The 27,159-nt window shown below is 36.6% G+C and overlaps 2 protein-coding genes across 2 annotated transcripts; one reads left to right on the plus strand and one right to left on the minus strand.

The window, feature by feature from the left end:
* Positions 1–4,279: 4,279 nt before the first annotated feature.
* LOC110795916 (alpha-1,4 glucan phosphorylase L isozyme, chloroplastic/amyloplastic) lies at positions 4,280–17,457 on the minus strand. The gene is made up of 15 exons (XM_022000952.2): positions 17,090–17,457; positions 14,729–14,976; positions 14,527–14,628; positions 13,008–13,184; positions 12,634–12,909; positions 11,978–12,249; positions 9,632–9,749; positions 9,168–9,539; positions 8,923–9,075; positions 8,260–8,388; positions 7,637–7,873; positions 6,406–6,482; positions 5,000–5,186; positions 4,708–4,908; positions 4,280–4,582 (listed from the first exon to the last, which is right to left on the minus strand). Exons 1-15 carry the CDS (start codon positions 17,337–17,339, stop codon positions 4,466–4,468), a joined length of 2,916 nt encoding a protein of 971 aa, XP_021856644.2. The 5' UTR covers positions 17,340–17,457; the 3' UTR covers positions 4,280–4,465.
* A 6,455-nt stretch (positions 17,458–23,912) lies between these two features.
* LOC130465887 (uncharacterized) lies at positions 23,913–24,949 on the plus strand. The gene is made up of 2 exons (XM_056834698.1): positions 23,913–24,177; positions 24,644–24,949. Exons 1-2 carry the CDS (start codon positions 23,928–23,930, stop codon positions 24,787–24,789), a joined length of 396 nt encoding a protein of 131 aa, XP_056690676.1. The 5' UTR covers positions 23,913–23,927; the 3' UTR covers positions 24,790–24,949.
* Positions 24,950–27,159: the final 2,210 nt, after the last annotated feature.

The raw sequence follows: 27,159 nt of genomic DNA on the forward strand, positions 1-27,159 counted from the left end.
GGCTCCCACTCAAACCAATAAATTCATATGCTTTACTAATTTTAAACATAAAAATGTATTTCTAGTCTAACCGGAAACATACAAATTTAATTAAAATTTAAAGCTCATATAAATTTATAATTGAATCCAAAAAGTTTAATTTAATTTCAGTCGTATTTAAATTAATTCATGATTTTAATTTTAGTAAAATAATTAGAATAAATAAAATTTATTATAATTACAATATTCAAAATTAAAATCCAAGAAAATAATTTAAATTATTAATTTTAAAATTAATTAAAATTACGTAAACTGAAAATTTCAAATTAAACATTCAAAACGATCTAATCGCAACGCAAACACCCTACGCATTGCACGCCCATGGGCCACACGCACACAGCCATCGCTGGCCATGTGCGCGCAGCCCATGCGCTGCGTCGCATAGCTGCTGCTTCTACCCTTCGCAAGCCATCGCACGAGTTGGTGCTCGCTGCGCGCGCGCCAGTGCTCGATGCACGCGAGCCATCGCTCGCTGTGCGCGCTCGCCAGCGCTCGATGTGCGCGCTCGCCAGCGCTCGCTGTGCGCGCTCGCCAGCGCTCGCTTGATGCGAGCCAGCGCTCGCTTGATGCGAGCCAGCGCTCGCTTGTGCGAGAAAGCGCTTGCTGCGCGAGGCATCGACGCTGGGCGCAGCACTCGTGGCACGCGAGCTTGCGCTCGCTGCGCGCGAGGCTGCGCGCGCTTGCGCGAGGCAGTGCGCGTTGTGGCGCAGCTCGCTTGCTGCCCACACGCGACTGCCGTGCCTTGCCTTCGCCCATGCCCATTCGTCCATTGCTCGTAGCCCACGACACAAGGCAGGGCTGCTGCCTTGTGCTCGTGCACCATGCCCTTGCTCATTGCATTCGTGCCGCATGGGCGACGAGCTCCCTTGCTCGTCGTCGCATGCCCGCACTATACAACACCCCTTAAGGGTAACACGTAGCGTCCATTGCTTTGTGCGTGCAAGTTATATGAACGAATCGCATAAAATTTAAAAATTTATATTTAAAATTAATGACAAATTAATAAATTAATATTAATTTCATAATTTTAGGGCGAAAAATCGAAAATTTATTATTCAATTGATTTCCGATTAACATGGATTCAAGTCTAGGTCATAAAAATTTAAAATTTATCATAAATTTACAATTTTTATGGTGGTTTTTAATCATAGGTATCTAATTAAATTATAATTAATTATGAAAATCAAATTAATTCTAAATTATTCTAATTTTCAACAAATTAATCATAATTACAAATTAGATTGCATAATTAACAAGGCTAGGCATTCAAACTTGTTAAACATATACAGTAGGTCAATCAAAAATTCAAGATTTATCAACAAGAATCGCAAATATTTAATTTAACATCTTAAATTTACGAAATTTTGCATTCGAAAAACTAAAACCTTCGAAAAGTCATAGTTAGGCTTCGAATTTGAGAATTCTGGGTTCGGAAGAAAAGTACTATTTTTGTCAAAATTTTAGAATGCCTTTTACATGCGGAATTGACACAAAAATCACTCGATTTGGATGAGTAACGAAGAAACTGCCGAAAAACTGCGTACGTATAATTAAATAAACGCAATTTGCAATTAATTAACAATTACGAAAATTAATCACCCCTTTTAATTCTTGCAAATTTGTAATATTTAACCATGTTCATGCAATTTAGATTATGAAAATAATAAGAGGCTCGTGATACCACTGTTAGGTTATGATACATATGACAATTCATAAATCATGCGGAAAAACCATTTAGCCAGGAATACATATTATTTACACATAATCATATAGCATAGTTTAGATGCATACTCTTTGTTGCGTGCCTTCCCTAGCTGCGCCCGAACCGAACAAGAACAAGTCTTTAGGACTCCAAGTGTCGTCCCTCCGTAGATAGTCCACAGCACGTCCGGATCCGCCTTAAGATTGACCAACTAGAATCGCCCTTAAGGTACTAAAGATTTTCGGCACTCTTAGGTAAGAAATGTGTCTGAATTTTCTCTCAAAAACTCACTTTGAATACTTGAATAATCTCTTAAAATATGTGACCCTAGGCACGTATTTATAGAGTTATGGAAAGGGTTTTGGAATCCTATTAGGATACTAATTTATTTAATTATAACCCTACTAGGACTCTAATTAAATAATCATTATCTAATAGTTTTAGGATTTAATCACACTTCGAATCCTGATTGCTTCAGGATTCCCGCACAAGCAATGCACGAGCACCGTACACCCGCGCAAGCCTTGCGGCCCACGCTAGGCGCACAGCGCTCGGCCCATTGCTGCGCTCCGCGCGCGCGCGCCCAAGGCCTTGGCTGGGCCTGGCCTTGCGCTGGGCCTGGTCGAGGCTTGGCGTGCGCTGGTGTGCGTTGGCTCGCTGGGCGACGGCCTGGCTTCGTGCTGGGCCTTCGTCTAGCGGGCCTCGTCCGATGCTAATTCGTACGATACGCTTCCGATTAAATTCCCGATTCCGGAATTCATTTCCGATACGAACAATATTTAATATTTCCGATTCCGGAATCAATTTCCGTTTCGAACAAATATTTAATATTTCCGTTTCCGGAATTATTTTCCGATTCCGATAATATTTCCGATTCTGACAATATTTCCGTTTCCGGCAATATTTCCGATTCTGGCAATATTTCCATTTTCCGATAATATTTTCCGATACGTACCATGTTTCCGTTTCCGGCAACATCTACGATTTGGATAATATTTATATTTCCGATACGATCCATATTTCCGTTTCCGGCAATATCATCGTTTCCGGAGTATTGATTTCTTGCCTGTGACGATCTCAGCTCCCACTGAAACCAAGATCCGTCGATTCCGAATATCCATAGATGGAGTATCTAATGCCATTAAATACTCGATCCGTTTACGTACTATTTGTGTGACCCTACGGGTTCAGTCAAGAGTAAGCTGTGGATTAATATCATTAATTCCACTCGAACTGAAGCGGCCTCTAGCTAGGCATTCAGCTCACTTGATCTCACTGAATTATTAACTTGTTAATTAATCATGAACCGCATTTATTAGACTTAACATAGAATGCATACTTGGACCAAGGGCATTATTTCCTTCAGACATCACTCCAGAGACAACTCCTAATGATTTAGATGGTTTTCTTGCTACAACCCCGTCAGAAGAAGGGATCTCGTTCACTAACAAAGATGTCCCACCTGAAGGTGCAAGACATCATAAAGCATCTATCTGACGGTTGAATACAAAGACAAAATGATTCTCATGACTTTGATCGATAATGGATATGTCATTAATGTGGGCCCTCTCCGCACTAATGAAAATCTAGGATTCACACAAAATGACTTCTTTAGTTCCTCTCAAGAAGTCCGTGCATATTGACGCTACTCGTCGTGAGGCCATGGGGACCCTCACCCTGCTGTTACGAACTGGCCCTATTAAGCGCAAAGTGAACTTTCAAGTGCTTAACATCAAAGTGTCTTTACTGTGAAATAGTATAAAATATAAACATGCAATAATGTTCATAGCTGTACTACTGCCTTGGTGGTAAAAGAGAATGCTATGATTTGCATGTCTATTTTAATTGATATTTGGGGATCGGATCCTCTGTAACTGCAATTTTCTTTTCCTCCCTTAAACTTTAACAAAATAGCAATGATTCCATTCTGGTGTTATTTTTCCCTTTCTTCCACCCATTGAGTGGCCATTTCTCCTTAATAAATTTAGGATGCCTTTAATAAATAAACATCTTAATATCTAAGTTCACTATTATATTTTGTTTGAGATGTTTGTGTAATATTCATAGAGAATTATAACTAATTACTATGTGCATCAACCGTTTCATAACAACATTATGGTTGACCGCTTTTGTTGATATGCCTATTGAAAATGTCTAATTAACTTTAAAAGAAATTGGTCAAACTTGTAAAATTGATCACTCAAATGGTTAACCACTACAAACTAGACTTGTACATGAATAAGATTAATTTTAACTTGACGTTTCTAATGAGTACTCCGTATGTTTTTAAAGGTCCATTATATAATTAGTAAAGAGCCCCTAAATAGTTTAAGACAGCCCCAAGCACAGGGCCAAAAATACTTTAAGACCGCCCTGGTTGCACCCATATTTTTGTCTAAAAGTGAATGGGGCATTTTACTGCACCAATGATTTCTTGGCCTAATAGTAAAAAACGAGGGCCTGTGTACGATAGGTCTCAGGTGCCAATCCCTCCTCATTTTATAATTTATGTTGTTCTTGTGGCTCATTCGCACCCCAAAAAGAAAATAAAAATAAATTAAACATGAAAATGCAATCAATTTATTTTGTACACATCCTATGCCAAACTTCCACGTGGCATATTATTGATGACCAAAATTATTCATTAAAAAAAATATAGAGAGAGGCGTTTTAAGAGTTCTAGCATGATGGTTACTCTGGCGAGCCATCCAGTTGTTTTCAATTTCATGGCAGATTTACTGGATGGATATTCCATATATCCTTAGCATATTGATGAATCGTTCGGTCGCTGCTAAACTTGAATGAACCAGCTGTATTTAGGATTGACATTCTTGTCCATTTCTGCACATTACAATCAGACAAAGATCGGGCAAAATATCAAATTCCTGGGCATATCTTTTATCTTGTTCAATAACTGTTAACACGCATGAGTTTGATAATATAAAATTAGAAGTAGAACTCCTTACCTGTTGATCTCTATATGCTTGGTCAACTTGTTCTTGGCATTCTACATAACTAGGGAAGTCTTTGCCCACAAGGAAATAATCAGCACGTCCAAATCCTTCATTTCCCTCTAAAGACCCTAACAGTTCATCATAACTGTTTGAACCAAAGACACCACTTCTAACATACTCCTTTACTTCTTCAAAACATGGGTCCGGCACATACTACAAAACAGTTGATGGTATCAGAAATATGATAAATAAAAAGGCTCCTTTAACATGAAAACAATAACATGGAAGTTGAAGCATGACATACCTTGCCCTCAGCTCTTTCCTTCCTTAAGCCAGCAATATCATGTGCTCGAGCGCCAAACAGAAAGAAGTTATCTTCTCCGACTTCTTCTCTAATCTCAACATTGGCACCATCTAGGGTCCCAATTAAGATACATCCATTCATTGAAAACTTCATATTGCTTGTTCCACTTGCCTCCATCCCAGCAGTGCTGCATCCAAGGGGAAAATCAAGATACTATAATTCTTACTCAGAATTATCTCACACGGCCCAATCTTTCATGTTCTAAACTGTTAATCTTATTTGACAGGAGAAGTGGTCAAGCTGCTTCCTAGGTCTAAACTAGAAGAAATATTAACATCAAGCACAAGTGTACGTGTACGTGTACGTGTACGTGTACAATAAAAGAGTAGTACAAGTATATCCTCCACGGCTCAACAGAATCTAAAACTCCAGTTTTCTAGTAGCCTCGACCAATCGCCTGATTTCATAGGACTAGGACAATCAGTTCTACATATTTTTGAGATTCTTTCATAGCCAGACAAGGTATGCTCTAACGCAGAAAGTCATAAGACTTTTTTGTCTCAGAGGCTATTAAGCTCAAGAAGTTGAAAATGATTTCAGATGAACTCGTCATTGCTTATTGATGAGCAATAGATTCTTGCATAACTCATGGACAGAATTGACTTGAATTTGGGGGTAAGGAAACAAAGTGGTGCTTAAGTTTCTTTTCAGTGGTATGAAGGTCCCAGCTGTTCTATTAGCAGATTGAGATGCATTCTGACAACAGTAACAGGAGTTAAGACTTAAGATACAGAAAATCACTGGCTAAGGCAACAAGAAAGGGTGATTACAAGTGGGAAGAGAAAAGGCAGAAGCAAAAAGAATGCAAAGGAAGGAAGATGGCATCTGTTGCTAGGTACTTATTTCAGCTTAAAAGGTGGACACTCTTTCCAAGACAATAACTGGAAAGCTCACATACTAGAGACAACTGGAAAAGCTCCCCACAATAAATTACGACTCTCACATTGGTGTCAGAGGGATAAAACAAAGCACCGAAAGGGACAAAGGACTTCAAACAAGCATTATGTACTAAAATGACACCTCCATGGTTTCTTATATCTTCGCTATAACGTGGAAACTGTAATTCCATGACACTCAATGTTTTAGATCAATTATTTTCATTGTTTTGGCATTCACTTTGAAAAAGATGAATAGTATGTCAAAACACATATGCCATTATTGACATCATATTGACTAATACAGTAATACCTGCAGGGTCCACTTAAATACCAAATTGAAAGGATCATCTTAGATAATTAAGTGTAACCAATTCCTTTAAGAATTTGCATTAAATTCATCAAGTATATGGACCATATGAAACACGAATTAAAGAATGACGGGATGTTGCATACTGAGAAATCTATTACCTTATATGCTGTGAAAGTTCACTTGCAGGGATCAATAACTCAGCCACACTAACATTGTAATCGGGGATGAACACAACCTGAATTTCAGAAATTTAACAACAATGAAATTAATTTTCTGAAAACGGAAAAATATACAGAGCTCTGGCTAGCAAAATGCATCTATCACAATTCCATAACCTCCCCCCATCCTCCTGTCTATTGAAAAGCGAAGCATAATGATATGGCACACATGTTAAGGGCTAAAGAGACCCATGGAATGAAGAAACAGAGAGAATGCAAATCACTGCTCATGTGATGAGGAGAGATACAGAAAGTCAGAAATCATGCAAACCAAATAAGGGAATTATTTCATTTAGAAGTGTGCCGAGGAAGTATTTGACATAATCATATGGTTATTTTAATTTAGGTGTTACTCACAAATACCTAATAGGCTATTGTACAAACAAGAAGACAAGTGACTAGCACTCAGTATTCTTTACTTTTTCCATATTTTACAGATCATCAAGTCCATGTAACAAAATTCTTCTATGATTCTCTCGATTACTATTAAGTCGTAGAATTAACAGAGAATCTTTACAGTCGTCCAAAACATAAAAATGATATACCTATAACTGTAAACATGGTTCTGAGGTCTAACGATTAATGGCAACATAACTAATGGCATGCATTTAACTAGTATTAATTAGCTCTCCACATATACTCCAGACTGTTAAATGCCTGATAAAGTAATTACAAAATCGTCTAGAACACTTGGTTTTTTAATCAAATTGTAATACTTCGTATTTTATACTATTCCAAGCTTCAAAGGTCGACCCAAACTTTCCGTTTGCATGTACAGGGTTTACAAGATCATGCCAGTCACAGAGAAGATTTTTAATAAAGCTCCAGCAAAGAAAGGTTTTACATTCAATTTTAGTTAGAAGATACACCTAATATGGACCATTTGTAAGTGATTGTAACACGCTTTGTCAGTTGTGCCAAACATATACTCCGTATGCTGAAAATATTTAATACAGGTACAAAGCGAAAGAGGAAACTTAGCAAAAGAAATTTCAAAAGCACTTTTTCAGTTCTTCCTATGATCAAAAAATCTGTTTCTTCAACACCCCACACCTTAGAAACTGGAGCAGAACTCATATAATTTTTTTTACTTTAACAACTTTATAAAGAAAACTGCTTCGTCAAAGAAAGGTATCACAGAAATACACTAATATATTATGCAAAGGCATACCTTCAGTAGATCACCAATTTCAGGATCGTGATTAATTGTAGCTCCTACATCAGTGATAAATTTCACTATTCTTTTAGCCTGCACATATGTGGCAAAAGCTTTTCCTCCGAATATACAAACTCTTGGAACATATTTTTCCTTCCTCTCTGCAGCACTCATTTCTTTCATTTTTTTGTAGCGGTATACAATTCCCAATATGTTCATAAGTTGCCGCTTGTATTCATGAATACGCTTGATCTGATAATCAAGTTATTGTTTTAATTAGTTGCATAAAACCACAAACTATAAAAATGAGAGAGGAAGAAGAAACAAGAATCTCCGGCTACTAGAAACCAAAGGAAACAGAAACTGGTCCACGGACTACACTTACAAGTTTTAAAAGGTTCGACCCCTCCTAAGCCTCCACCTTCCCTACACCCCTCCCCCACAAAAAAAAAAGAAAGAAAGAAAAGCGAAGACAACAGGTATCAACAAAAATTTCCAGCACCGCCCCCCCCCCCCCCCCCCAGCAAAAAGGGAGAAGACAGCAACCACTCCTATCCGAACCATTAACCCATACTATTCAGGCTGCATCTTGATGCCATTTAATCTGTTAATGCAAAACAGTATACACAAAAGGCTACCTGAATATCAAACATTGCATCTGGGCTGACCGTGTAACCTGTTCTCTCTTTGATTAACGAAACAACCTTCTGTTTGTTGTTCCGTTTTGCTTCCATCCATTCAGTGTGAAGATCTTTATTATCTGCAAACTGCAATTTATTCCCAGGATATTACAGTTAGTGTAGGATGAAGGTGTTTGAAGCAGAAGAAAGTAAATGAACGCAATTGGCGACACTAATTAAACCCAAAAGCATAGTCTAAATATATTCTTATATATATTAGCAGCCAGTTGAGAAGAGCTAAAATCTAACATATATAATTAAAGCGGGCATATTTCTTGAGATATTAGAGCGCCACATACGAAAGGGTATTATTTCGGCGAATGAAAAAAGAGATATCCAACTTATTTTAGAATTAAAATAATACAATCACCAGGTCAGTAAAAATAACAAATGAGAGTAATCATAATTAATTAAACTAATTAAAATTTTGATTGATATTATTAATCTTTTAACAAAATTGTCTAAAACTTTTTTATGATAAAAAGAACCAACTAAATAATCGTAATCTATCTATTGGCAAATATTTAAAAAGAAAATTAAAAACAATCCTACTCATTATCTAATGCTACTACACATGAATTTAAATAATAAAGTAATTAAATCCCTTTGAAAAAATTCTACCTTTCGCAGTTCTGCAAGTTTTTCGGTGTTAAGAACCCAGTCGTCAGACCCAATCCATTTTGTTAAGATACTGCTTAGTTCTGGATTGCAAAACCGGATCCATCTTCTTGGAGTCACCCCATTTGTTTTGTTCTGAAATTTCTCTGGCCACAACTGAAAGAAACTCAAACTTTAAGAAATTGATGATATGAAATCCTTTCAAATTTGAAAAAATACCCAACTTTATACAAAATTACAAAATTTACCTCGAAGAAGTCACGGAAAACTTGTTCCTTCACGATTTGGCTATGAATCTCGGCAACCCCATTTACTGCATGACCCCCAACTATGCAAAGGTTAGCCATCCGAACCAACTTTGCTGGTTTTGGAACTGGCTCTTCCACTGCCTGTTTCTCTATATCACCTTCTTCACTTTCCTCTACAACAACTAGTCCATCTACTTCATCAGAAATTTCAATTTTTTTATCCTCGTCGACTTGACAGGTAATTTTATCCTTGATTATACTGGCAACCGAACTGGGAAGATGAAAATTCTCCAGTATTCTCAACTCATTCAGTTTTCCCATCAGCAATTTGGGGTCATCAGTACCATACTCAGAAACGATGGTATCAACTAGCTGTAAGTAGTTAATAAATTGTTTAAGAAAGGGAAATGACTCGTCCAAACAAGAAATTCAAATACATTCAAAAGTTGAGTACATGTGATCACCTCCTCGTCTATTTTCTCTATAATCTCAACATGTCGAGGAAGCAAGGATTGCATAAGTTCAAAACTCCATTTCTCCAATGCCTCCGGCAAAACAGTATGATTTGTATACGCAACAGTTCTATCCATGAGACGTCAGACATAAATAATCAACCCTCAAAAGAAAAATCACGTAAAAGCAGTTTCGGTTTACTGTCTTAGGGAAATATTACAAGAAACCCATGATAAAAATTTAATTCTGCAATTGGGCTAAGTAGTGAGAAACAAGCAGACTGTTGAATGCTATTTAAAGACAAAACATCTTGAACAACACTAGTTCCGGCAATGTAGTTAGTAAAACGGTGTAATTCATTAGATAAATTTCCAAATTTTCACCGTGTGACTATCCCCCATGACTACTGTGGAATAAAGTATATTGACTAGCGTCTTCATGGTCTAAAGCAGAGCTAGGCTGATTTGTAAAGTTATCAAGCGATTCTTCACACCTTGGAAATCATATTTGTTTAATGGGAGAAGAAAAGAGGTGCTAATGAATCTAAGTCAATGGGCGTATCTTAACATCACAGGTTACAATGAGGAACATCCACCTTTTCTCACATCACGGTTTACAATGAGGGAAATCCATATTTTCTCATATTACACTATCACAGGTTACAATGAGGAACATCCACCTTTCTCACGTTCCATTAATGTAAGGACCTTGTTTCGGAAAGACTTCCATTGTTCCAAAAGTTTGGTACAGATTTTCACAGCTAAAATATGGAAACTTCTATTGTTGGATTTAGTGTTTTTAGTGTTCTACAGCTTGCTTCTCACACTTTTCGCACTCAAATATGTGAGACGTTCATGCAGACAATATGTAGGATGGTGAAATCACTAGCTACAACGCTCCCTATTGGTATGGCCCATATCGGACCTCGGGTGGTCACCAAAAGCAGCATATGAGTCAGGTGCAGCTAAATTATACAGAATGCTGCCTTATGGCTGGTAACCTCCAAGCGAAATGGGTGAATCACATCAAACACTGATCTGTGATCTCATATGCTACCTAAAAGTGCTAGCTGGGTACAAAAGCAAACATGTGAGGTCAATATATTTCCAGATTAGTTATCTTACAGAGGTGATGTTTCTAGTAAGCCCTCATAAGGATATTCTGTTTCCAGTGGCTATAAGCCTATAATTGGCTCTCCGCTTACCCAAAGCCTGATGACTGGTGTACCTGACTTTGGCATAGACTAAATGCGACCCCTCAGTCCCTCACTCCTGAACATGTTTTCCTGAACATGTTTTCCTATATATTTATTTATCAATTATACTTCTTTTATATTATTGCACATGTTAAGACAGACGACGCAGGAACGTATTTTGATAAAAGATATATGTTACTTGCAATGTTTTATAACTGTATCATTTGGACCTTTAAACTATTCATAGATGTTCCTTCGACCATCTTTTGTGATTTATATAATATGATAACCAGACTCTTCAGATCCTCGACACTTGGGCATGGGTAGACACTTTTTTTTATATATAAAAGGCATGGATAGACATTTGGACACTCCAATTGCGCCAAAATAGTGAAAAACATTTACAAAATAAACGAGTCGGACAAGAGTAGCTGTTTCCGAGTAACATAGTTTACACAAGCAAAAATATAATCGTGTGGGATCACTTCTAGATTCGTTTCATTATACACTTTCAAACTATTATATTCTTTTACTTGATAAATCTATATATATGATCAAAGTTGCGCAGTAGCAAGCGTGAAACGCCAAATGGTGTAATTACAATAAAAAGGAGGAAGTGCTTTCTTAAGTCCCAACTTAAGCCTTTCTGCTCTGCTTAGGTTCTCTGTCAGTAACTGTAAGACTGCTGTTTAGTTAAAGTCTGAACCCAAAATGTGATTTATAGTCAAAAAGTACCTTAATTTTTCCTGTTATTTGCAGACAAGAAGTAAGACAAAGGGTGTGATTATTAGTGTCTCTTCCATTTGATGACTGCAGAGGGACATGGAATGCCCGGTTATTTTTCCTCAACCGTACTTGTATGACCTTTCTCATGACAAGTATTACCTAATTCGTGGTGCGCTTTAATATGTGCAACACAATCCCTGCCGAATTATGTTAAATTAGCCCAAAAGTGTTCCACAGTACCAGTACCCATTACGCAATGTGCAGGGAGAAACGGAGTATTAGGTAACACTGCTCATGACCACTGCCTAAATATTCCACCAAACAAAACAGAACTGATTAAAAGCAAGTGAAAAAGTAAGGCCTCCCAGTCGTGTCACATTAACCTATTTATAAAAAATGACCTGATTGTTGCCAAACAGAAGATAGTAGGAAATACCTTTGGGTTATATTCCAAGCTTCCTTCCAGGCAAGTCCTTTTACATCTATTAGTATCCTCATCAGTTCTGGTATACACAATGTTGGATGAGTGTCATTCATCTGCACAGCCACCTTCTCTGGAAATTCTTCCCAATTTACATGTTCCCCTGATCTCCTTTCAAATTGTGAAATGATGTCTTGCAAAGAAGCCGAACATAGGGTGTATTGTTGCTTCAGACGGAGGATCTTTCCTTCCATAGATTCATCCCCGGGGTATAGTACGCTACAGATCTGTTAAAAGAGAAAAATGTGATGCCGCCATTTTATGGGGCAGAAATCAAAATGCAAAGCCAAAGGTTTTTCATCCAAAATGAAACAATTGCCACGATTCTTGTGGATGGAGCACAGTGAAAATGCATCCACTGGAGGCTGGCTACATAGCAGGAAAAAAGCTCCATTGTCAAAAGTTTCTATTTAAGAAAAGGCAACTGAAACGGCGTATTACTGAATGACAGTAACTTCTGCTACATTACTTTAGGTGATTAAGATGGGACCAAGTAGCATACATATGACATATCAAACAAGTTATGTGATTTTCACTGCATGCAGACCAAATAATTTGGAGACAGATACAATATTTATAAGCATCCAGGAACTATTTAATTAACAACCAACCTTTTCCGCATTCGCACGAGCCTCATTTGCTTTGGCGTGTTCCCCCGCATTAAAAGCAGATAAGTCAAAGTCTTCAGATGATACAGTAGTACACCACAATCGAAGATTAATAGTGGTTTTAGTTTGATACCCAGGAATAGGAACATCATAGGCAACAGCCCTGATATCCTCTCCCCCAGTCCAATGACTTCTGCCATCCGATCCAGAAACCACCTTTCCATAAAATTTTATTGAATAGGAAACATCATTTCTCACAAGTTCCCATGGATTAGCAATCTGCAATAAGATGTATAAGTTGGAATATGAATATTGAAATGATGCTCATAAGTTACCAACATCATAAGGAATTTTAAACAAAAATGTAGCAACAAGACCTCAAGCCAATTCTCAGCAACTTCTTCTTGACCATCCTTGGTAATCATTTGCTTGAATAACCCATACTTGTATCTTAGTCCATAACCCCATGCAGGATAATTCAATGTAGCGAGAGAGTCAAGAAAGCACGAAGCGAGCCTCCCGAGACCCCCATTTCCAAGTGCAGCATCTCGTTCCTGTTATAAAGCAACCAATGTGAACAGCAGCAAGTATGAAACCAAATAAAGGCCACAACATACAGACACTTATATTGTCATTACAAGATGGTCAGGTCTGAAGAAACGTTTTCGAATTAAGCTACAATGACCCTACATTTATTTCAGGACACAACTTAAACCTGTTCCAACTTTCAACTAAATCTCCATTGCATTTCACATAACTCTTTTAGTTAAACAAAACAATTAAAACAACAAAGGTAAACTAGATTTTTACATTACCCATTAGGATTTTTTTATTTCACATAGTCATTCAACCAAACCATTGATTCGTTATTGGAGCATATAATTGTTTACTGTTGAGAGTTCTGGTTTAGAAAGTTCCTATCATCCATACATATTCTTTTGATCATGTTGTAAGCTTGTAACTTTGATGTCGAACCAAGAGTCGGTCATAGAAAATTCTTAACTTGACCCGAAAACATTTGAACATGGAGCCTGAATTTAGGAAATAGACTAGTGGATCTTTGTTAATTAAACATTCACCTGTGAATTAAAAAATGTATACATAAGAATATACTGGAATTTATACAGAATTGGGAATATAATACAGTCTGACTCCATAAAAATCCCAACTCATTTTTTTTCCCTCAAGTAGTAGGTCGTCCTATTCCTCCTCCTTGCCTCATATCTCCTCCTACTATGCTTCCCGCAAAAAATGAGAGACCCACTATTTAACCCTTCCATTTTTTTCCGATCTATTGGTGCATGAATGTACAGATCTAAAGCTTCTAAATGAATAAACTTAAAGTGCACGGTTTAAAGGTTAGAGAATGACCAATGAAATGGATATATTTTAAAGAAAGACAAGAAAGAAAATTTGACATGACATGGTACAAGCAACAGCAAGTTTCTTTTTTTCTTCGAAGTCCTCTTTATACAAGCTATAAGGTCCGCAGCATGCAACATAACATGAATATAAACTAGATAGCCTTAAGGTCACGAAGCCAGAAATTCAAATCCATATTTCAAATTTTCAACAAACAACAAAGTATGTATCCGCCGTTTGGTATGGTTGTCCAAAGGCGGTGAAGTTACCCTTAAGTCATCCAAAACAATATACTGGATGTTATCAAAAGACAAAGTCCCACATCTTCCCAGTTGGCTAAACATGAAATGGAATTCTTTAGAGGTGAAAAAATGTCAAACAGGCAAGGATATCAGAAGAGACTGCAATTGTTATTGATAAAAGTTGCAAACCAGTCAACGTCTAATGGGCAATAAAAAGTTCCAAGAAAAAGCAAAATCATCAACAAGAACAACTGCAAAATTAGTATCTTCAATATACAAAACATAAACACACCTGACAAGCTACAGCTTCCAGATTGTGTCCAAGCTTTTTCAAAGCATCTCCATAAGCATCGGTTAGTTCCAAATTCCCAATCGCATTCAACAGTGCTCTACCCTAAAACAAGATAAATATTTACTCATTTTCATATTGCCATAGAATATAATCAGTTTTTAATATATATTCATGACCAAACAGAAAAATCCAGTAAGAGAACCTGGAGAAATTCCATGGACAAATAATAAGCTTGCTTCATGTTCATCTTCTCATAATGGGCATAAGTAGCATTCCAGTTAATAATAAGTGAATCTCTAACACTCTGTGCAGCGGCGAAGAAAGCCTTGGGAAGAGAAAAGTCATTTGGAGCAAACAACGGAGTGAACTCCGCATGGTATTTAATACTTGAGGCAATTGAAGCAGAATCTGGACTCAAGTTACTCAACGGGTTCAAAATGCTTGGAGTTTCTGAAAGAAGAATATGAAATAGAAAAAGTCAGACAAAGAAGAACAACTCAAGCACTTGAGAGCTTCCTTCTCATACTTCAAGTAACTTGCTACTATGATCATTGCTTGCTTACTGCTGCCACTTCGATAAATGAATTATGCTCAAACACTTTATTTTCAGTACAATTGTTCATGTTGGTTACTTGATAATGCAAATAGGTAGGAACATTAGGACACTTTAAAATAGGCCAAAAAGGGGAAATTAACAGTTACACTTAATATTTCATAAAAAACATTCTTGTGTATACATACTATAACAATAAAAAGTCAAAGACAATCTCATGTTCTCAATTCACGGCAAAATATAATGTCTAATTAATAGCAATCAGCAGAAAAATCTCTATCTATGAAAAGAGAAAAACAAAAAAAAAGAAGTTAAAAGCATACCAAATTTAATCCAGAATTAATTTTAGTTGTTAAATGTGGAACAATTATTTACAGAAAAACTTAAATTGCCAAAATACTAGTCTTATACACGCGATGCGTGCGGGGGTATATTTTTAACAAAATTAAAATTATGTATTACAACTAATCACCACAAACAATAGGCAAGAAAAACTATTCACAAAGTTCATCTAAAGAAAAATTAGACATCGTCGATCTCAACATGATCCAAATATCTAAATAGTGAAACAATGTAATACTCATGCCCTTACATTACGAAAAATCAAAATTGTAGTACCAATGTAAAAAAAGTAAACATAAAAAATGTTGTGTTTCACTTTTTTTTATATTTCATATTCACTTCGCAATATATTGCATAACCACTTGCACTTTCTCGCCCAATTAATTTGCGGCACATAACTAACACTAAAAGAATGTCCTGGAATAAATATTCAATTAGTGTAGGTAGCACCTATGAAAAATCTTTGGTTCTGAAGGTGGATAATTCCTTTTCCATGGGCCGATTACGTCTATTAGTCTATATAAACGTACACAATTTTCCTTTTGATTTTAAATTCAGTGTGAGCTAATTAAAATCAAAAGAGTGTGTAGTTATAGTAGATTAAAACCTGTTTGAAATACTTATTTTATTTCAGTAGCTAAGCAACCTAAAATGTATTATGCATGGCCGGAGCAATAACCTATAAAACCGAATCAGACATTGATTTTCCATTACAAAATCATAGTAGTTTTGACCTTTGATCTCGTATCTTGATCTTCATTTTCGTCCAATTTAGGACTCTAGAACTACACATTATTTTACCAATATTATTAATCACCCTTATTGATATTTTTTTTTGTTGGTCCTACATCTTTAGTTTATAATTATACGGAGCATGATTTACAAAATTTTAGTACTTTGTATTTAACATTAAGAGCTTTTTTTCCTATATCTCTTGTGTGTAATTAATACTCATATTATCTGCTACTAATCTTGAAAAGTGAACACCGCATTTTATTGTATAATTTGATGTATTTTAGTACTTGTATTTACTCATAATCTTGAAAGTGAATACTACATGTATTATTTGCATCTTTTACCGAACTTATTTTGACTCTTTTTTCCCAATCATATTGCTTCCCATAGGAAATAACATAGGTTGCAAATTTGCATTAAAATTTTCATAAATATTGGCATAAATTGTGTACTTAATACAATTTGATTAATTCTAACTATGATGAGAATACTATAGATTATTTTGTAGGGAACACCACAAGTGCATTTACTAAAATGACCTCAAAATTCCATGATTTATCTGATACTTACTTTTAAAAATGTTCATGCAAATTTTTAAAATTGAACTTGCTATTATATAAACTTCTTATGTAATTGACGCACATATAAGACTATTTTATTAGGTTGATGTCGAAACTATCGGATGATGTTGCTAAACATGCTCACTGGGTTAATATGCTTATGGCAGTTTCATTATCTGGGGAGCAACAATTAAATTAGGGTAACTTCATGAGTAGCCGGACTACACATTAGTAACCTGAGCCCAATTAACATAGATATTGGGGATGGGGAATTTCGATACTTTTATGAAAACATTTTTTCTCAAATATGAACACAACTCAAAAAATGAAACAATACTCAACAAATAATCTGGATTGAAAAAGATGAACAAACCTTGTTCAATGATCGGTTCCTCCGATTTCGGCTTCGATTCACTGAACACATTTCTAATTACGATACACCTTCTTGAACCTCTCATAATCATAGGTTTATAATTGACAGAAGAAAACAACAGCTTGGAATTACAGCCGTTTTTTAACCCAAATTCCATAACTCGTGAAATTGACGATGAATAGTACGAAGAGAAACAATTCTCTGTTCTTCCGGTTGAAGGTGTTGTTGATGATAATGGCAATGTCGCCATTGTTGATCTCTTGAATAATCTCTCTGACTCTGAGTGACTCCGATACACACTCACTTGTCACTGGTGTGATGTGCGTTCATGTGTCTGGTAGATAGATATAGATAAAAAAAATATTTTTAAAAAAGGACAGATAGAGACTTTGGAATCCGTGATGGTTTATCTCAAGGTGGATCCCACTAATTAGCAAGATGATGCGGAGTTTTTCTGTTTTCAATGTTGTCATCTGAGTCGTTATTTAGGAAATTTTCAAATACAACCCAATATCTTAGGCAGGTTTGATTCTATTTAGGGGGGGTGTTTAGCTAGAGAAGGGAAAAGGGAAAGAGAATGAAAAAAAGGAATTATGAAAATACTTTATTTAAGAATGGTGTTTGATTCCCATTCTTCCCCCTCTCTCTCTCACAAGTAACTTAATGGTATGTTTGATTATGAGGATTTCATTTGAAATTCCGGAATTGAGGCAATTCTACTGTTTGGATAACTTGGAATTTGAAATTCGAAATTGGCCCAAATTCTAAAACTGTTAAGGATAGCTCATTAGACTAAGAATTTGAAATTACAAGTTAAAGTATGTCATTTGAAATTCTCAGCCCATAGCCCATTCTACCACAATTAAGCGTTTATCTTTTTTCTCTCTCCTCCCACAATTCTTCCTTCTTCCTCGACGTTTTTTCCTCTCTCCTCTGAGACTCCGAGGCTTTCTCTCTCTCTCTCCTCCCAAACCGCACAGCCTCGAGTACCACCGCGTCAACCACCCAAATCTAGTGGAGTAGTTGTTATTCCACCTGCGACTCCTTATCTTCTTTCTGAATGACCTCCACCACCGCCGTAATCACCTCCATAATCACCACACCCGCCACTTCAACGTCGTCGCAAGCAACCACGCAGGAAGAAGTTAAGTCCTTCGCCGACGTTAGATTTACCGGTCGTCGTTCCTTCGCTGATGAAACTACCGGCGTTCCTCATCCGTAATTAATTATTCGGTTTGCTAATTATTAGGTCTTATTTCTCAATCAAATCATATCCTTTTTGGTATAAAAAAAATATAATTGCAATTTGCATTTGATGTCGATCAATTGTAGTTTGGTTAATTGGTATGGGAAAAATGATGACAATCAATACCTGCATTTTCTTTAATTTTACAATTATTTTTCCAATTTCTAGATCCATATGGCAGTTTTATCAAAGTGTAATTAATTATTATGTGGATAACACTCGAACTTCTCTGGACTCGAACTTCTCTGGATTCTTTTTAGCATCGCGCATTTTGTGGTGGATTTAATTATCCATACTTCCTATAAGTTGAAATAAATAGTTTAACATATTTAGTACGGGATGGCAAATTGAAATACCACTTACTTTCCAAACACTATAGTGGAATTTAAATTTTGGAATTGAAATTATTAGTGTCTGCCAAACACCTAATTTGGAATTCAATTTCAGAATCTCAATTCTCATATTTGAAATCCAGTAATTCAAATGAAATCTAAGTAACCAAACACTACCTAACTGAATTGAATAAAAAATAAATAAATTAATATTTCGTACTTTTTTTTTTTGACTAATTTGCATAAAAGAAACAACGTTTACAAATTACAATAACTTACATAACCAACCACAAATAAACTACTTAACATTAAAAAGGTAGCAAATTCTTCTCCGTTGGCCTCCCGGTTGTTGGCTTGACTTTGTTTATATCGACATAGCATGCCAAAGTCATTCTTGTTGGTTTCCTCATATAAGACTGAGATATTGGGGCAATAAACTAGAGGCTCTCTTGAGAACTTGAAACACTTGAAACCCAAGGAAAGAAGTAGGAGAGTAGTAATGACACGAGTTGCAAAGGACTTTTGATTTGCTCACAAGCGGCATGAATCACTAAAAGTGACTCGAGAAGCATGCTATGAAGCCCCATAAAATGGGGAGCATCGTTTAAATATAAGGTTTTGAAAGCGACAAACACCGTCAATGCTAACCTAAGATGAGACTTAACGTTAATTAGTCTCATAGACGACCTGACAACCAAGACCAATGTAAACCCAAACCCCCTCCCACACATATCTCCTTCCCTAACCATAGCACCCAAAAACCTATTACTTGATCCCAACATTCCTACTCCAGCCTTCCGAATTAGGATATCCCACATAGAACACCCTAAACACAACCACATAATCGAAAATCAAACATTAACCAAACCTACAACAATATCATATGGAAAAACAACCAACCTACACACAGAGAAGCAAAACATCACTTCCCACAACCAGCTGATCCATAACCAATACACCAAGGGGTCAACAACTAAGCCAAGGAACAAGCCACCTACGACCATCCCTAAACCAAAAACAAATAAACTAAACCAACAACCAACTAATAAAACTTGCTACTATGATTAAACCAACGACGCTACGAAACCTATAGGAACGAGAATGACCCAAACCCCTTAACTAACATTTACCTATAATGTCAAGATCGGGGTATATCCGACACAACGGGACAACGACGATTAGCAATCTTTGGAATCACAGAGCCAAAACCCCCTAATAATAAGAACATAAACGACAACTATTATATCCCGAAATTTAAACTTAACCCTAAATTAACCTTTACCTATGATTAAAAGTGGCGGATTTCACCTTTACCGACGATCAATTGAGGCGGCGAAGGGAAGAATCGAAACTGAACCCTAAATTGAACCTTTGCCTATGATTAAAGTGTAAGGTTATGAATAATATAAACAATATAATTCATGCGGAAAAACCATAAAGCCAGGAATCCAAATTAATTCCCACATTGTCAATTAGCATAATTCAGGGTACATACGATGTGATGCGTGCCTTCCCTAGCTGCTCCCGAACCGAACAAGAACAGGTCTTTAGAGCTCCAAGTGTCACCCCTCCGTAGATAGTCCACAGCATGTTCGGATCCGCCTTAGGTTAAACCAACTAGGATATTCACTAAGGTTTTATGCACTCGGGTTAGGCTATAAATTATGTTCTCCCTTGAACACAATCTATGTAAAGTATATATTATCGGTTATTCACATATTTATAGAGTAGGAAATAGAGAATTAAAATTCTACTAGGAAATCAATTACTAATCTTATTAGGATTATAATTAATAATTAATTAGAATTATAGGATTAATTAAATACCTAGTGTTTGAATCTTATCCTAACTATCTAATTCTAGTAGAAGTAGGAAAACTATACTTAAGGTCCAAGTTACTTGGCACCTAAGTACTCATACAAGGCTTGGTGCACAAGACGCTCGCCACCAACGCAGCCACGAAGACCCACGCTGGCACGCGCGCCTGGGCAGGCCCAAGCATCGCTCACAGCTCGCCTTTGGCCCACTGCTTGCCGTTGCTTGTTGGTGGCCTTCACAAGCTGCTTATCGCAGCTGGCCCGTCGCACACAAGCCGTCCCATCACACACAGCCAGCGCCCAGCTGGACGCACGATCCAACGCTGGCGTTGGGCCTTTGTGCTTGGCGTTGGCGCTAGACCTTGTGTCTAGCGTTGTGCGTACGACCCTTGCTTATCGAGCGATGGGCTGGCTCGCTAGCCGGTTTGTCGAGCGATGGGCCGGCTCGCTAGCCGGCTTGTCCCTCGTCGAGCTTCCGATTCGTTTTCCGATTCCGGAATTTATTTATGATTCGAACAATATTTACGTTTCTGATAATATTTCCAATTCCGATAATAATTTTCGATTCCGACAATATTTCAGATTCCGTTAATATTTCCGTTTCCGGCGATATTTCTGATTCCGACAATATTTCTATTTCCGATAATATTTTCTGATACGAACCATGTTTCCGTTTCTGGTAACATCTTTGACTTGGATAATATTTATATTTCCATCATGAACCATATTTCTGTTTTCGGCAACATCTTCATTTTCGGAATATTCTTTACTTTGCCTTTTGACGATTTCAGTTCCCACTGGAACCGAGATCCGTCATTTCCGAATGATCATAAATAGAGTACTTTAATGAATAAAATATTCACTTAAATACTTGATCCGTTTACGTACTATTTGTGTGACCCTACGGGTTCAGTCAAGAGTAAGCTGTGGATTAACATTATTAATTCCACTTGAACTGAAGCGGCCTCTAGGCATTCAGTTCACTTGATCTCATTGAATTATTAACTTGTTAATTAATACTGAACCGCATTTATTAGACTTAGAATTAGATGCATAAATGCAAACTTGGACCGCATTTATTAGACTTAGAATTAGAATTCCTCCAGTCTCCCACTTGTCCTTAGGGACAAGTGTGCATTTCTTAATTCCTTTGTCGCTCGATGCCTGCTCATGAACATAAGGTATGACTGGCCATCCTTATTATTTTCAGAGGTATTTCTCGGTTTCAAAGTTCAACTGATCAAATAAACAAATAATCATAGCATAAGATTCATCTGAGCACGACCATGCATTTTACAGTTTCTAGCTCTCCGAGTGGCCTTGTACAACTTTCGGCATCTCATCCCAATTTGTGGGAGGACAATCCCAATCTTGTGATCTTGAGGTTAGACTTCGTTTGATAGGTGATTACCTGAGCGTTGCCGTTATAGTCTCCTTTTACGGTGCGACGTTTGACAACGTCAAAGTAATCAGTTCTCAAACAAGTTATCTCAAATCACTCAGGTATTGAGGATTAGTGTCTAATAATATAATGAAATTTACTTATGAAAGATTTTCATCTCTTACAGTAAAGTTATAGGTCTGTCAGATACTAATATTATCAAGTAGGTATCTATGCAAATGATTGCGACGTTTCCATGTCTACATAGTTCAAGAAATAGAACTACTAGTCATCTTGCATTCTAGTTGTCTAGCGTTTTCTATGCGTCCATCTTTATAGAAAACTTCCGACCAGGGACCATTTTCAACTTTTGACATTCAAGTTCACTTGATAGACATTTCTTAGTCACAGGACTGGTCCTGACAGTCTATCTTGAATATATTCGTCAAATTAAATGGACTCATCATTTAATACTAAACCAAGATTAAAAGGAAAATGAAAATACATTTCATATATGATAAATGTTCAACCCTAATGTTCTACAACCATGGGCCTCTAACCCATCTTTAAAATAATTAGTGGAATCAAAGCTATGCTTGATTTCCAGTGCCACATTGTGAGTGTTGCTTCTCACTTGTTGAATAGGTTTAGTTATCATGATTTTTCAATCTTAATATCCTTTTCATCGATCGAATGCCTTTCGAGATGGGATGATAATATATTTTGAGTATGTTTATTTTGTGATCTAGTTTTTCTTGCTTCAAGAGTGGTTCTATGCATTTTGCAATGAAGAACCATCAAGTCAGCAGACATGTGATCCACCTAAGTTCAGTGAAGAACACTTTAATGTAAAAAACTCTGTTTTATTGCTTCTTCGGCAATACGTACTTTTACTTCAACTGTATTAGGTTGCTAGTGATGCTTTATATGGATTTTCTTATCCAAGCAGTTCACGGGTATGTGGAAGACTTTTCAGCTGTATCTTAGAACATATAAATTAATATTGAATATCCTACGCAATAATTCATGGTCTTCAATCCATGTTGCCATTTCAAACCACGATGCATATAGCTCGTTCTTGCCAATGGTTAACTCCAAAGGGATCTTGCTTGATCCTTTTCCAGTGTTTATGCGTGTAGCATCAATATTTAGCATATCTTCATTTCCTTAAATCAAGAACTAATCCTATGTACCTTTTCAAGTACCATAAGTTTTTCTTGATCTCAATCTACTTGATCTTTACTTAGACCAATAGATATTGGTATATGTTCGTTATGCCTAAAGCCATGCGATACATTTTTGGCGATCCTTATATTATATCATACATGATAAATTCTTTTGCAGAATAATTCCCAATTGAATTCTATTCATGTAATTTTAGCTCATTCAGTGTCAGTAGATACTGAATCTAGCTAAATTCTTTAATATATAATATAGGTGAAGAATCTCATTTACATCCTTTGATGTTTAACTTAGTAAATGCTTATACATAGTTCAAACATTATTTACTTAGATTTATTTGAAGGAAATAATGCCCTTGCTCCAAGTATGCATTCAATGCTAAGTCTAATAAATGCGGTTCAGTATTAATTAATTAAACAAGTTAATAATTCAGTGAGATCAAGTGAGCTGAATGCCTAGCTAGAGGCCGCTTCAGTTCAAGTGGAATTAATAATATTAATCCACAACTTACTCTTGACTGAACCCGTAGGTAGAGCTGGCAAAAGCTGACCCAACCCACCAACCCGACCCGAACCCAACCCGTTATTATTGGGTTGGGTCAAGATTTTTCAACCCGTTTAGTTAAATAGGTCGACCCAACCCAACCCGTTTAATAAATGGGTTGGATCAGGTTGAAAATTTCAACCCGAAAATAACCCGCCTAACCCGTTTAATTATTGGGTCAACCCGCCAACCCACCAACCCGCCAACCCGCCAACCTGCTAACCTAACCACAATCCGTGATTCCGTGTAACTGTTTAAAAAAAAATTCATTAAAAGTCTTTAATTATTTCTGGGCTTTTTTATTTGGGCTTTAGCCTTTATTCTCTAATCATATATAATGAAAAACCCTAAAATTTCTTGCCTCTCCTCTCAGTCTCTCACTCCTCTCACTCTCTCACTCCTCTCACTCACGACACTCAGTCACTCTCATTCAGTTTCTCACTCCTCTCTCAGTCTCAGCGGCGGCTCTCGGTGTTCTTCACCGCGCCGGTCATCGGTCTTCAGCCTTCACTCACCACTGTGCGGCTCTCGGTTTTCTTCACTCAGCACCGTTCTCGGTGTTCTTCACTCACCACCGTCCACCGGAAGTATGTAATTTTTAAAATTTCATTCGATTTCTTTTATAATTAATAATTTATGTATGTTTTGTTCTTTCTAATTTTCTATTTGTTGTTAAAACGCTTTTGTTTGTCATGGTGATGTTGATAACATAGTAAATTAATATCACTTTGATTCCAATTCGTTAGAAATTCAGTTATTTAGAAATTAGAACCATGATGATGATAATGAAGTGGCTTATTTCATTGTGATTCACTGATTTGTCGAGTTCCATAAGCAAAATAATTTTTCCAGTGTTTTCGATTTTTTAAGGTTTTTGATAATAATTTTTCTAGGGTTTTTTTAGAGTTCAGAATTATAAGTTGAGAACAATGATGATGATGATGATTTGAGAATAAATTTGTTAATTAGATTAAATTTAAATAAACTGTGATGTTGATGATTATTAGCGCAGACTAAATTTTTCTTATAAACTGTGATGTTGATGATTATTAGTAAAAATGGAGCCTCAATTGGAGGAGCTATGTGGAGCCATCATGAAGATGAAGGTGGAAGAACAAGTTGACGCGGTCGTGAATGTTGATGACCCATCCTCACCCATAGTTGCTTCACCAGGAACACAAGATTCCAACAAAGTGTGATGAATGAACAATTTATTAATGCGTTGTAACCTATTTGAATTTTAGTTTTACGTTGGATTTGGTATGTATTAAACTTTAATTTCATATTTGGTGATGTATTAAGCCTTATGACTTTTGACAGGGCATTAATTAATGGCAAATATTGCCAGTTTAAGACTTATTATTTTAGCAGATTGGAAAAACAGGTTATTAGTTTAGCAGGTTTTTTACAAAAAAAAAATTAAGTAAACAGGTCAGCAGGTCGAAAACAGGTTGACCTGTTTATTTCCAGGTTGGGTTGGGTTTAAAATTTCAACCCGTTTAACTAAACAGGTTGGGTTCAGGTCGGGGAAATGTCAACCCGTTTATAAACAGGTCGACCTGATTTCGACCCAACCCGACCCATTGCCAGCTCTACCCGTAGGGTCACACAAATAGTACTTGAACGGATCAAGTATTTAAGTGAATTAAATACTCTATTTATGAATATTCGGAAACGACGGATCTCGGTTCCAATGGGAGCTGAAATCGTCAAAAGGCAAAATATGAATACTCCGGAAATGATGATATTGCCGGAAACGGAAATATGGATCATAACGGAAATATAAATATTATCCAAGTCGTAGATGTTGCCGGAAACGGAAACATGGTACGTATCGGAAAATATTATCGGAAATAGAAATATTGTCGGAATCGGAAATATTGTGGGAAACGAAAATATTACCGGAATCGGAAATATTGTTGGAATCGGAAATAAATTCCGGAATCGGAAATATTAAATATTTGTTCGAATCGAAAAAAAAATTCCTGAATCGGAAATATTAAATATTGTTCGAATCGGAAATGAATTCCGGAATCGGAAAACGAACCGGAAGCGTGACGTACGAAACGATCGTCAGACGAGCCTTCTAGACGCAAGGCCCAGTACGAAGCCAGGCCCGCGCGCACAAGCGAGCAAGCAAGGCAGGCCCAGCGTGCAAGCGGCAAGGCAGGCCCAGCAGCAGCACCCAGCCTTGGGCCGAGCCGTGCGCCATCGCCCCTTGTGGGCTACGTGGCTGCGATGCTACGTACGACCGAGTCCTTAGTCGTTTAGGATTGCTTGCTTAATATCGTTTTCCTAATTCTACTCGATTTGAATGTTTTTGTTAAATCTGAAACACTTAGGTGTTTGATTAAACATTAAATTCTAATGGATTAATTTAACTAGAATCCAAATGGATTTAGTTATTTGAATCCTAGTAGAAATCTAAGTCCGTTATTTCCACCCTATAAATACGTGGTTCATAATCACAATTTATATACAACAGTTCAATAAGTATTCACATAGATAAAGTTCAAGTGGGAATTTAATAATTTGCCTAAATTAATAATTAACCTTTCCGAATAAACATAATACCTTAGAGAATATCCCAGTTGGTTGAATCTAAGGCGGATCCGAACGTGCTGTGGACTATCTACGGAGGGGCGACATTTGGAGTCCTAAACTTGTTCTTGTTCGGTTCGGGAGTAGCTAGGGAAGGCACGCATCACATGTATGTATCCTAAATTATGCTAATTGACTATGTGGCAATTAATTTGGATTCCTGGCTTTATGGTTTTTTCGCATGTAATATATGATTTATATTTGTCATAATCTAACAGTGGTATCACGAGCCTCTAATTAATTCCAGAATCAATTATAGTTAACATGGTTAAATTTTATAAATTTGCAATGAGTTAAAGGGGTGATTAATTTCGTTGCATGTAATTAATTGCAAATTCGTCCGATTATTTGATTATATGTTCGCAAGATTTTTCGGCAGTTTTGTCAATAATGGTCAGAATCGTATAATTTTATAGTGAATTTAGCATGTAAGCGACGTTTTAAAATTTTGACAAAAATCAAAGATTTGTCGCCGAACCCAGAATTCCTAAATTTTAAACCTAACTATGACGTTTTGGAGGTTTTAGTTTTTCGAACGCAAAATTTATAATTTTTATGATGTTAAATTAAATATTTGCGAATCTTGTATGTAAATCTTGAATCTATGATTGACCTACTGTATATGTTTAACAATTTTAAAGCTTAATCTTGTTAATTATACAACCTAATTTGTAATTATAATTAATTTGTTGAAATTCGAATAATTTGTTTTTTTTTTTTTGACATAAGCGTAAAGGAACAAACGAAGGAAAATTTGTAAAAGACAAAAGTAAAGTAGATGCCGCCGTTGCCAGCTCGTGGGCGCGTCGAATGCGCTCTCAGTCCACTTTGTTGATGCTACACCAGTTAAAGGTTTTTCCAATCCTCCTAATTTCGTCAAGCGTCCAAATGAGTTGAATTTCAGTCACATCAGTTGATCTCAGCAATTCAACCAGTCGTTGGGAGTCTGAAAAAATTGTGATTCGACC

The sequence above is a fragment of the Spinacia oleracea genome, chromosome 1 (genome assembly GCF_020520425.1).
Source record: "Spinacia oleracea cultivar Varoflay chromosome 1, BTI_SOV_V1, whole genome shotgun sequence".
Classification (NCBI taxonomy): Eukaryota; Viridiplantae; Streptophyta; class Magnoliopsida; order Caryophyllales; family Amaranthaceae; genus Spinacia; species Spinacia oleracea.

Excerpts from the sequence above, each read along its gene's own strand:
- LOC110795916 (XM_022000952.2), bottom strand. The coding sequence starts at position 17,339 with ATGGCGACATTGCCATTATCATCAACAACACCTTCAACCGGAAGAACA. Across the intron at positions 14,977-17,089 it reads GGAACCGATCATTGAACAAG|AAACTCCAAGCATTTTGAAC; the intron begins GTTTGTTCATCT and ends TTCTTCTTTCAG. Across the intron at positions 7,874-8,259 it reads ATGCAATGTTTGATATTCAG|ATCAAGCGTATTCATGAATA; the intron begins GTAGCCTTTTGT and ends CTTGATTATCAG.
- LOC130465887 (XM_056834698.1), top strand. The coding sequence starts at position 23,928 with ATGAAAAACCCTAAAATTTCTTGCCTCTCCTCTCAGTCTCTCACTCCT. Across the intron at positions 24,178-24,643 it reads CTCACCACCGTCCACCGGAA|TAAAAATGGAGCCTCAATTG; the intron begins GTATGTAATTTT and ends GATGATTATTAG.